Raw genomic sequence first — 12,642 nt, 5'->3', positions numbered from 1 at the left:
GTCTGACTGCTCTGAATATTCACAGAGACAGAAAGAGGGATGGTAGCCAGGGGCAGAGGGAGAACTGGGAGTTGTTTAGTGGATTCAGTTTCAGTTCTGCAAGATGAAGAGAGTTCTGGAGATGCATCGTGGCGATGTCTGTACAGCAGCATGAAAGTTCTTAACCAAACTGAACCAACTGAAAATGGATAAGATGGCAAATTTTATGCTACGTGTGTTTTGCCACAATTTAACATTTAAAATATAAAATAAATTTTAAATATTTTAAGTATCAAAATAAAAAGGTGCATCCACTACCACAAATATGGTTGCATACAGTAGTGCTAAGGTGGTATTTAAATTGAACAGCCATTGGAAATAACTGCACAGATGATACCCTCGTGGGAGAAACTGGGGAAATAATGTATATTCTGAGCTCAGACTGAAGGCGCCTGAGTCCTCAGCTTGCGCTCTTCCACAGGCCTCCATCCACTGCCCCCAACCACATTTCTGCTCCACAAATGGCCCACCCACTGCAAACAGGAGGGCTAAATCCAGTGTCCTCTGGGGTCTGGGCATGCCTGGCAGCATCAGTGGTTTGAAATCCTGAATCCTGACATTCACGATACTCTGCGCTGAGCCTGGCCTTAGCACTGTCAGCCTCACCAGCAGCCACGAGTACCTGGTAGCCAGGGCTTAGCGTCTGTTACCAGGAGAGCGGTGCCGGGCACAGCGTGGTGGGTAGGAGGGACCCGGAGGAGGGCAGTTAGCTCGGTGTTGTGCTCCTTCCAAGTGAGGCAGGGCAGGCCCATCCTCCTCACCCTGCCACAGGCTGCCAGCAGACAGGCTGGCCTGGGACTGGGCTGGGCACCCGTGGACCTGAGAGCTATACCCCTCCCTCCTGTGTGTCTCCACGTCCAGAACCATATGCACATCACACGCAGGGGACAGTGCGGTGGGTGACCTCTGGGAGCCAGTTCCTAACTCTGCCACCAGCTGGGAGACTGTAGACAGGTTCCCTCCTGTGGGGCATTTCCCAAACCATGCTCTGCAGAACATTCATGGGTATGACACTCAGAAAGCCTTCCAGGTTCAATTCAGGGTGTATCTTCTACTGCTATCCCCAGTTCAAAATGTCTTAAGCTTCTGATGTTCATGATGGCAGTAATAATACTATTAAACAGCAGTTAACCTTTAACAAAAGGCTTATATGGGCTGGATGCTACTGCACGCATCTTACATGCTTTATTTTATTTAATACTCCCAACACCTGAGGCTTATGGAGATGAAAGTAACTTGCCTGAAGTCTGGGCTCTCAAGAAGAGACCATGGGGAGAAGATGAAGGAAAGAGGAAGAGAATTAACTACCAATATTCATGCTCGGCTTAAAGCAGTGCTTCCTAAACTTTAAAGGGCACACACATCACCTGGGAGTCTTGTTAAAAGGCACGTTTTAACTCAGTAGGTCTTGGGTGGAGCTGAGGTAGGGCATGTCTAACAGCAGTGGGCCGATGCTGCTGGTCCCAAGACCAGGCTCCTAATGAGGAGGCTTTGGAACACTTGAGTTTTCTCTTGTGCCTGAGATGGGATTCATTCCCTCATCCATGCACTAATGCATTCATTCATCCGTCCATTCATTTGTAGATGCCATCTAGTAGCAAAGAACTGGAGCTTTGCATTTGGAACCGGGTTCTAATCCCAGTTCTGCACTGTTCAGTCAATGGGCGTTTTCTTTGAGCCTCAATTGCCCATCTATAAATGGGACTGAAACACATTTTAGAGACTCTTTTGTGACCATTAAACGTAATGAAAGTGAAAGAAAATTTATTAAACATAATAAATGGTAGCAAAAGTCTGCCTTGGGGGCCCAGGTCATGGTGGACATTCCATAAATGGTGATGCTTCAGGAGCTTATTTTACTACTCATGTGTTTATTTATTCCTTTCAAGCTAGGTGTCTAGATGGTTCTAATAGATTTGTTTACACTAAAACAAATGTATTTATTAAAATAAATTGTCATATATATTTACTTACATATTTCCATAAAGATGTCCCAGTAGCTCCAACAGCTATAGTGATGGGCCCCAGGGTCCCCACCATGAGTGCAAGACTGGTCTGCTGAAAGGTGGAAAGAAATTGGGGAGGAGACAGCCACCCGTTGATGAGCTGCACAGACCACTTGGCAAACGACTCCACCAGAAAGGAGGGGTGAGAAATGCTTGTGAAGGGGAGAGAGCCAGAGACTGGGTAAAATGACAGCCAATCCCAAGCTGTTAATTATCCAGAGGGAAATAAATATTACGTAGGCAATTATCAACAGGCGTCTGAAAGCCACAATAGGGAAACCTGGTCCCCAGCCTGGTCCCTGCAGAAGGGCTCGGCCACGGGTTTTATTTGGCATGCAGGGTTGGCTCTTCACCCAAGGAGGGGGCGGTGGCCGGGTAACCTTCGTGTCCAGCCAAGCCAGGACCCGGCGCTGTGCTTTGAAAATCGGCTTTACCCACAAGCTCTGGACCTGGAATCCGCAGCCCCCTCCCCATCCGCCTTCCCTCCCCGAAGATGTCATCTTTTGAGACGATTTCATGTGGAAGCATCGCTAAGTAAATTCGCTAAATGCCTATTCATCCCTGTCAGATGGGGATGCGGTGAAGCGGTAAATGTGAAAATGGCCCCAGCTCGGGGGCTCTGAAAGGCGCTTTCTGGGGCTGCCAAATGGAGCCGCAGCCGCTGACCCTGGGAGGCCCGAGGCTTCGCGAGAGGGGGCGTAGGATCCCCGGCCCGGCCCCTCCAATCCTCCCACCAAGGCCGCTGAGAGGCCCCTGTTTATTATTCCTGCTGCCAGGGACCCATTCAGAGGTTAACTTGTCCCTGTATTCATCGGGAGGACAATAATGAACTGTCGCGGAGAGTGGCGAGGGGATTGGTAAATAGGCACCGCTAAGCCACGGAGCTGGAATGGGCCTCTGTGATTTGGAAAGAGAGGTTGCTTAATTTCCTTTCCAGGCTGGTTTAGTTTCCACCTCTCCAGGACCTTCAAGAAGCCCTCTGCCCACCGCTCTCCATCACTGGGCGTGAGGCACGCCTGGGCTTCACCCTGCCCATCTGCGGAGATGCTCCAAGTGGGCATGGACACGTGGGCTTGGCCTTTTGTCTGCGTCCCCGGGCTTCACCCCTCTGCGTATCCGCAGGGCTAAGCTGTCTGCGTTTGCGCCCGTGTGGATTTACCTTGTTGCAGACACGCGGGGTTTTTCTGGCGTCCGCCAGCCACTAGAACGGCCGGTTTTGAAGTGGCTGATTTCCACACCAGGACCGGCTGTCGGCAGTGCTGGGTTCTGCTGCAGCGTCTCTTAACTGCTCTGTCCCCCCTCCGCTGGAATTATGAGTTGGTCAAGAAGAGTTGGCCAATCAGAGAGCAGGGGCTTGGCGTGGCGCGACTTCGGGTGATGCAGGGAAATGAGAGAGGGAGGGATGGCTGGGGGCAGCCCGGACAGGCTGGTGAGAGGCCAAGAGCAGAGCACCTTGCATTTATTGTGCACCTACTATATGCCCTTCATGCACCCAGTATACATCAGCATGTATATCTACTTTGTGCAGGGCAGCCAGGTGAAGGCTGTCACTCAGAGGTTGAATGACTTATCCTAGGACACACAACAGGGTCAGGAATGGAGCTGAGATCTATCTCCAGCCCGTTCTGCTTCCAGAGTGCATCGCTTTCTGGGGCACCCACCTGCCCCCTACCCTCCACAAAGTTCTAGCCACCTTTCTCTTCCCAGAGATGCACCTTCACCTGTTCTCCCAATTTGAAACGATGGTTAACCCTTTCCTTCTAAGTAAACCACCCCCAGCGGAGAAGCCGATGATAAAGGAGCTGTCACTTCAGCACCATTTACCTGTTTGGGTTTATTCAGCGTAAGAGGCGACTGCGTTTCTGGCAGATGGAGACCCGTGTGACTGCCTTTTAAAATACTGTCACAGCTGTATGCACAAGCTGATTAGCTGTGACTACACTGCTAGTGCTGAGATTGATGGCGATAAATTTGGGATAACAATGCTGGGAACGATGTCACCTGTTTGTATTGCACTTCATATTTCTTAAAGCTCTCTCAATCAGTAGCCCAGGGGTTAGGGAGGATTTAGCGTTCATTCATTCATTGACGCATTCGTTTTCTCAAAGTGCATTTGAAAGCATCACTTTCAACTCATCTCACCTTTAGTCATCCCTCATCCAGCAAGCATTGCTGTACTTCCTACTATGATTACTGTACCTCCTACTATGTGCCAGTGATGAGCGAGTTTGATTAGGTTCTGTCCTCATGGAGCTTACATGCTAATGTAAGCAAATTTAGCCCTTTCAGATGGTGATGAGATCATATGTAAATAGAGTGATATGTTAAGTGAAGGGGAGCGGGTGCTGCTTTAGGTTGGGGGGCCTTTCTGATGAGGTGACATTTGAAAGGAAATCTGGATGACAAGAGCAGACATAGAAAAATATGGGGCAGAATTTCCCAGGCAAAGTTCAGTTCAGTTCAATCGCTTAGTCGTGTCTGACTCTGTGCAACGCCATGGACTGCAGCATGCCAGGCCTCCCTGTTCATCACCAACTCCCGGACTTTACTCAAACACATGTCCATTGAGTCGGTGATGCCATCCAACCATCTCATCCTCTGTCATTCCCTTCTCCTCCCACCTTCAATCTTTCCCAGCATCAGAGTCTTTTCCAGTGAGTCAGCTCTTCGCATCAGGTGGCCAAAATGTTGGAGTTTCAGCTTCAGCATCAGTCCTTCCAATGAATATTCAGGGTTGATTTCCTTTAGGATGGACTGGTTGGATCTCCTTGTAGTCCAGGGGACTCTCATGAGTCTTCTCCAACAGCACGGTTCAAAAGCATCAGTTCTTGGGTGCTCAGCTTTCTTTATAGCCCAGCTCTCACATCCATACGTAACTACTGGAAAAACCATAGCCAGGCACAGTGAGTACAAAGGCCCTGAGGTTACTTTGTACCTGCCACTGAGGTATTCACTGATGTCTTACCGTTTGCCAATCCCAGTGTTGGGTCCTGGGGATTCCAAAACAAGTAAGACATTATGCTAATTCTCAAGGAGTTCACAGAATATGGGGGTGTGTAGGAGACAAACATACAAACAGTCCATTTTAGCATACTTTGGTAAACTCGGTGATGGAGGTACATGAAAGAAGATGCCTCATGCACCTGCGAGGTATAAAAGAAGGAGGGGATGTGGCTGCCGTGACAAAGAAGGGAGCCAGTCACAAGTGTCCATGGTCTCTGGAGGGCTCTGACTTTCCTCTTGATTTGCTTCCACAGGACAAATGACCAGCTGGTGGCGTTTCTCTCCCGATACCGAGACATGAATTTCTTGAAGTCACATGGCCGGGACAATGCAAGGTAGTAGATCTTCCCTCTACCCTTGTGCAAAAGATAAATGAAGTCTGAGTCTTCATTTGGGGGCTTCCTTCTAGGCTGGTTTGATGCAACCAGAAATACGTTGAGGACGGGAGAGAGGCATGGCACAGCTGGGCCTTGGCCCTTCCTGTGCAGAATCTGAAGTGGTCTCTCCCGCCAGTCAGAAACAGAGAAAACAGCGAGACGTGTGTCTCCTCGTGTCATATCAGCATATTCATGAGCCCGTGTTCTCATTATGGCAGCCCTCTGAGGAAAGCAGGGTAATCATTTTATACTCATTTTATTGGGAAGAAGACTGAGGCCCATAGTTCAAGTTCATGATGGCCCCAGATCATACATTTGGTTTGCCAGTCATTCGGCAAATATTCACATGGGGCCAAGTGTGTGCCAGGCACCCTTCTAAAGGTGAATGAGACAAAATCCTCACTCTCATGGAATTTACTTTCAAGCAGGAGAGAGTCTCACACCAGAAGGGAGTTGGAGTCAAGGAAACCAACTTCCAGCCCTGTGCCTTCACCGTTGCCTCATGCTTGCTGCCTAAGTTGTGGGCAGGGATTTGAGGCAGCAAAATCCTTTGTGCCTCTCTCACTTAAACTGAGCAAAGCCGAACAGCATCACTACAGTCCCCCCTCGTTATTGTTGTTGTTCAGTCGCTCAGGCCTGTCCAACTCATTGCAACCCCATGGACTGCAGCACGCCAGGCTTCCCTGTCCATCACCAGCTCCCAGAGCTTACTCAAACTCATGTCCATCTAGTCGGTGATGCCATCCAACCATCTCATCCTTTGTCGTCCCCTTCTCCTCCTGTCTTCAATCTTGCCAGCATCAGGGTCTTTTCTAGTGAGTCAGTTCTTCGCATCAGGTGGCAAAAGTATTGGAGGGTCAGCTTCAGCACCAGTCCTTTCAATGAACATTCAGGGTTGATTTCCCTTCGCTGCTGCTGCTGATAAGTCGCTTCAGTCGTGTCCGACTCTGTACGACCCCACAGACGGCAGCCCACGAGGCTCCCCCGTCCCTGGGATTCTCCAGGCAAGAACACTGGAGTGGGTTGCCATTTCCTTCTCCAATGCATCTCTGTGGCCAGAGGTCTGCTAGAAGGGCTACAGTCTTGAGCGCCCTCTGTAGGAGAGATCACATGATCCGCTTCACCATCTACACAGAAAAAAACATTACAAACCCACTCAGGATCACTCTGCCAGCTTTTTTAAAAGGCTTATTTATTTTTAATTGGAGGATAATTGCATTACAATGTTATGTTTGTTTCTGACATACATCGACATGAATCAACCATAGGGCTCTGCCATCTTAGAACCTTTTTCTAGCATTGAACTCAGAACTTAATCTGACGGTTCACAGGATAATTTTAGCATGTTAATGTGTTCTGTTTGGCCTTGGTGCTGGTTTTGTTCTGTTTAATTCAGGTGCTTCATTTGAAAATTAATAGCCCCATTTAAAAAATAGCAATATTTCCAGCTCATCTGAAAAGATCCACTTACATGTCCACTTACTCTGTGCCTGAATTTTCTCGTGAAGGTTGCGTTTTTGTCTTAGACAAAGCCCGTGTTCTACAGGACCCTGCAGTCCTTGCTGCCCTCTCCCCTACCTGGACCCATTGGCCCTTCAGTTTGCTCATCTCTGCTGTCGGTATTCTCCACCGCTGCTGCTGGAGGTGTCATTTTGGCTGGCTCTGTGATCCACTTTGCCCAGATATTCACAGCAGGGAGAGACAGAGGCAAGAAATGGGCTCCATTTCCCGAGTTTTCAAGAAGTAATCCCCAAATCCTTGGGTTGCATCACTTTCCTTAATTTTGATTTTGACTTCATCCAACTGTCTGTTGGATCTGTCTTGTCCAACTGACAGTCTGCGTTCTTTACATTTAATAGCATCCCCCAGACTTGAAGATGCTCTGTAAATTAGCACAGATTAGTATAGCATGTTTTGGCCACTAAGCTGGACAAACCTGGGCAGATAAAGAAGACATACACTGTAATACACTATAGCCACATAGTGTATTGTGTTCCTGCTAAGTGCCTATCACTCCACTGGCCCCTTTTCACACAGGATCCAACTTTATTTTTATAGTCACTCAGATTCCATGGAGGTGGTAAGTTACCAGAACTAGCCCAGATTTTGGTTCCCCATCCTTATATAGAGAATGAAGACCCTTATTCCCTTCCAGATAACTTATAATACATGATTTGTGCAAAGTTACATCATGAGAAAAAAAAAAAATCCACTGTAAGTTGATGAACTTGTGTCTAAATTACATCCCTAGTATTGTTGTTTTAGCCTACTCAGTATTTATTCTCTGTCTACTCTTTCCAGGCACTTTGCTAAGAACTGGGTATGGCACAGAGGTTAAGACTGTGAATTTTGGGAGTCATACGTCCTGGGTTGAAGTCCCAATCTACCATGTCCTGGCTGTGTTGCATTGGACTGGTGACCTAACCTCTCTGAGCCTATTCCCTTATCTGTACGAGGGAAATATTAATGGACTTATACTCAAGAGATCATTGGAAGGACTGAATGAGATGCTGTGTATAAAGCATTTGGCACATCATAAATGCCCTATGATGTTGGCACATCATAAATGCCCTATGATGGTGATGGTGGTGGTGATGGTGGTGGTGATGGTGATGGTGGTGGTGATGGTGATGGTGGTGGTGATGGTGATGGTGGTGGTGGTGTCATTGATGATAAACATCAGACTGGAATACTGCAGGCGGGAGAAATAAATACATGATGTACAGGCCAGGGTTGTGCCTTTGGGTTTTGTGAGTATGTCTTGTCCAGTTGATGTGCCTCCGGAGTTGACAGGTGGTACCCAAATGGCACAGCAGGATACAGGGCAGGATAAAGACTCAGGCTCAGGAGATACTGCTTGCATCTCCCTCTAAAACCCTAAAACCCAAGGCTCTCTGGACAGAAGGGCTCACAAGTTCCAACACTCATGCATGAGTCCTCAGCCAGGATTCACTCACTTAGATGAGTTAAGGGTTTAATAGTAAAATGAGCCATCAGCCACCACTTTGGCAGCTGGGGCCTCTCTGCTGTGGGAACAAGCCTAGCCACGCGCATCTTCCCTTGTCTCACCCACAGGGGCACCCTGGGCGAGGCTTGGCTCTGGTTCTGCACTGATTGTGTGTTCGGAAAAACTCTTTTTTTTTTTTTTCATGGGAAACGACAGAAACTCAGCTTAAACTTGATTAAAGGGTAAAGGAACTTAGTGGATGATTCAAAACATTAATGTCTGACTTTGGACATAGCTGAATCAAGCAGTTCAAATGATATCGTCAAGCCCAGACTCTCTGTTAGTTCTTTTAAAAATTATTTCTTATTGGTCTGGGGAGGGTTAAAATAAACACAGCACATCAAGTAGTCAGGTAGTTCACTAGCAGAAATATTATTTTTAATTGAGGAATAACTGACATATTAGTTTCAGGCATGAAAGTCAATGTGTTTGTTGCTCAGTTGTATCCAACTCTTTCTGACCCCATGGACTGTAGCCCACCAGGCTCCTCTGTCCATGGAATTCTCCAGGCAAGAATACTGAACTGGGTTGCCATTTCCTTCTCCAGGGGAGCTTCCCAACCCAGGGATTGAAACTGGGTCTCCTGCATTGCAGGCAGATTCTTTATTGTCTGAGCCATAGCATTCAATATATGTATATATTATAAAATCACCACCACAATATGTCTAATTAATATCCATCACCACCCATAATTACAGTTTTTAAGAACTTTGAAGATCATAGCAACTTTCAAATATGCAATATGGTATTATTAACTGTGGTCACCATGTTATACATTACAGCCCTCGACCATATTTATTTTATAACCGGAAGTTTGTTCCTTTTGATCACCCTTAGAGGATGAGATGGCTGGATGGCATCACTGACTCGATGGACGTGAGTCTGAGTGAACTCCAGGAGTTGGTGATGGACAGGGAGGCCTGGTGTGCTGCGATTCATGGGGTCGCAAAGAGTCCGACACGACTGTGCGACTGAACTGAACTGAACTGAATTGAACCCTTTAACTTAACTTCCATCAGTTCTCTTTCCCTTTGTGCTGGTTTAATTTTCTGGCTTCAGATGGTGACCCTTCTCAACATATTAGCCTCGTTTTACTGATGAGGAAACAGACTCAGAGAAGTGAAGTGACTTGCTTAAGCTCACACAGCGAGGGCAGGGCTAGAACTCAGGCCTAGAGGAATGTGTCCTCAGAGCCCAGACTCAGAATCCTGCACGATCCAGCCTGTCTGTGTTCAGGTCCTGCTTTCTTCCAATATTCTGGGTGGCTTCGGAGCAGCCACTCTGCTTCTCTGGGCTTCGCTGTGTTGGACAAACACAGTGGTTGAATGAGATGATCTCCAAATGCCCTCCCATTCTGATGTTCCATGCTTCAGGACCAGCTCTTGCGAAAGACAACGTGATGGAGGCAGAGAGTTTAAAAGACAGAAAGATGGAGAGGGACTAAAGCAAGCGGTGAGATAAAAAGGAGGCCGCAGGGTGCCTCAGTTTTTAATTCCATGTGGTTTCTAATAGCAGTTTCGACCTTCTGTCCCTAACTCCAGTCTTTAGCAGTCAATTTGGACTTCCAGCTCCCACTGCTAAGAGATGGCATAAAGGCGAACTAGTATTTTAATAGCTACCCAATTGGTCCTGACTGTTCCTATAATTAAATGAAGGAGAGTGTAGTGTTCACTTTATTTCCTTGTTTTCCTCCAAAAATCGAGTAGCTAGATATATTGAAAGACATGTAGTACAGTTATCATTTTCTCAGATAATCTCTGCAGGGCTAGCAGAAGCAGGTGCCCTGAATTAGCAGGTCTTGGCAAACATCCTCAGGAACTCCTGGTTTCTGCTCAGAGAGCATCAGAGAAGTTCCCCCAGATCTTGGTAGACTGATCAAGTCTCAGAGTATGGGGCCCCTTACAGGGAGATGGAAAGAAAAAATTATTTCCCTCGGCCAGAATAGAGTTTCTGGGACTTTCTGGCCTTGGTTGGTCTCAGTGCTCAAATAATTCAAGGTCTCTACGGTCCCAGTGCTCAGTCTTGGGGCATAGTGTGGAATATTGGTAAGAGCTTGGGCCCTGGAGTCCAGACACCTGTGTCAAAATGCCAGCTCAGCGTGTGATAGCCAGGGCACTCTGACAAATGGCTTTGATTCTCCATGCCTCCATGTCCTCATCTTTATAATATCCAGACATGGGGGGATTGTCTGGATCACATAAGATCCAGTGATGTGGGGATTGTGGAGGACTGAGTAGCCTCACAGACCACAGGAAGCATCTAGCCAGGTGCTTTTGAGTGTGTTATCCCATTTCAGAGATGAGTACAACTGAGGCTTGCAAAGTTGCTTTAACTTGCTCCAGGTTCCACACAGCTGATATTGGAGCCTGGTTTGGTCTGACTGTTATCACCCCATTTTAGTGACTACATCTGAGAGGACCTGTTACTTTGAGTTCTTAGGGTATGCAGCTGAAAGAGCAAAATTCTACTGATGTTAAGCAGAATTATTTTTTAAATGAACAAGGGAGGAAAATCAGCCCATCCCCTACTTTCTAGAGTCAGCCTCTCCTAAATTGTGTTCCTGACCCACCAGTGATATGTGAGATTATTTGGGGGAGTTCATGAAGGAGTGTCATGGGAGAATTTGTATTGAGCTTATGTGCATCAACAAAAATTTATATAATTAATCCAGTACTTCACAGCTATTATGCTTAGAATAAGATTAAGTTAAAAAAAATAATAACAGTTGAAGCTATCTAAAGTTGGTTTAGAAAAAAAAAAAATATTGCGGGCAGTCCCATACAGACTTCATAAAGCCTATAACATAGCTGTTAAGAATCCAGGTTCTGGAGCCAGACTGCCAGAGTTCACATGCTAAGCACTCATCAGGTGTGTGGCCCTGGGTAAGTTAAATCAATCACTTGTGCTTCAGATTCTTTATCTGCAAAATGGGAAGATAATAAAGCCACCTACCTAGAACTGCTGCAAGAATTAACTGAAGGGATGTGTGGATAAGCTCTTGGAATAGTTAATTATGCATGTTAAGTTGATGATGGTGGTGATGATGGTGGTGGCTATGGGGATAGTGCTGAAAAAACCTTGAAGATGGTATGTGTCCACATGATCAACTTTTAGAAACACTTTTTACAATTCTTAGAGAAAGAACTAGCATTTCACATGTAGGAAGACTAGACCAGAAGGAAGCTAGGAGGGATCCCAGCTCTCAGGTCACAAGTGGCATAAACAAGTTTCTTCCTATTCCCAGGTCTGGGATCCACCTGCTAGAAGTGGTGGTCCCCTGCTGGCATCAGAATGGCAGCTAAGCAGATTCGCCAGCTCTTCTTTCTGACATTGAACTAATCTTCAGGCCCAAAGCTCCCTTGATGTATAAACAGGCAACTGTTTAACCAAAAGTTGGCAAATCCATCGAGAGCCTGGCCAGGAACCTCCTCCAAGCAAATCTGCTTTCAGGAGGCCTGTTGGTGCCAACTTGCTTATCAGGAGAAGAACTCTCTCCCCATCTGTCTTATAGCACCATGATTGATGGGAGGAGATAATTAATATCTCGTCTCCAATGGGGAAAGCAGATTGCATTCCCCTCTCTCTTTTCTTAAACCCAACTGGCGAGTTTATCACTGTTTGCGTGTTCTCTTTATTTAATCCAGTTATGGCAGCCATGTCAAAATAAAGCTTAGCATCACACAGGCACCCGCGCAAAGCTGTGTACACAGCTCTGTGGGCCTCCTCCTGAGTTTTGAGGTCAACTTTAGAATTTTTCTTTTATTGAAACAATACATGTCAAAGCTAGAGCAAAGACTAGAAGGAAAGTTTGTGCAGTGTCGTCTCTGAGATAAAGAGTATGTTTTTTCATTTCCTTTTTTGCTTTATTTTTGTGTTCCATGCCTAGGGAGGCCTACATTACTTTTATAATTAGAACGTAATGCAGTAGATATTGTTTTCAAATTTGTGTGAAATTTAAAATAGGCAAAATCAATTAGTTCTCAATGGGCCTTTAAACTCTCAGAGGCACAAGCTGATTCAGGCCCTGAGTACTATAAAGAGCATGGGTCACCCATCCTGGGGTCCTTGGTTCCAGAATTTGGGCCCTGACTGCATTTCTGCTTAGGCTGGTTTTTCTTTCATTCCTAAATGTGAAACTCAAGTCAACTTTCTTCACCCAGAGTGTATGTAATATAGCGTTTACTGTGTGCCAGAGACTGTCCTAAATGCC

The 12,642-nt window shown here is 46.5% G+C and overlaps 1 protein-coding gene across 1 annotated transcript in view; it reads left to right on the top strand.

Annotated features, from left to right (window-relative positions):
- XYLT1 (xylosyltransferase 1) overlaps positions 1 to 12,642 on the top strand; it is a 347,669-nt gene that overhangs the window by 295,920 nt on the left and 39,107 nt on the right. Inside the window, exon 6 of the mRNA XM_052635619.1 lies at positions 5,303 to 5,383. Coding sequence (XP_052491579.1) covers positions 5,303 to 5,383 — 81 coding nt within the window. The remainder of the gene's footprint in view (positions 1 to 5,302; positions 5,384 to 12,642) is intronic.

Source organism: Budorcas taxicolor, chromosome 2 (genome assembly GCF_023091745.1).
Source record: "Budorcas taxicolor isolate Tak-1 chromosome 2, Takin1.1, whole genome shotgun sequence".
Taxonomy (NCBI): Eukaryota; Metazoa; Chordata; class Mammalia; order Artiodactyla; family Bovidae; genus Budorcas; species Budorcas taxicolor.
Note: the sequence above shows the minus strand (reverse complement) of the source record. Positions and strands in the feature narration are given on the sequence as shown.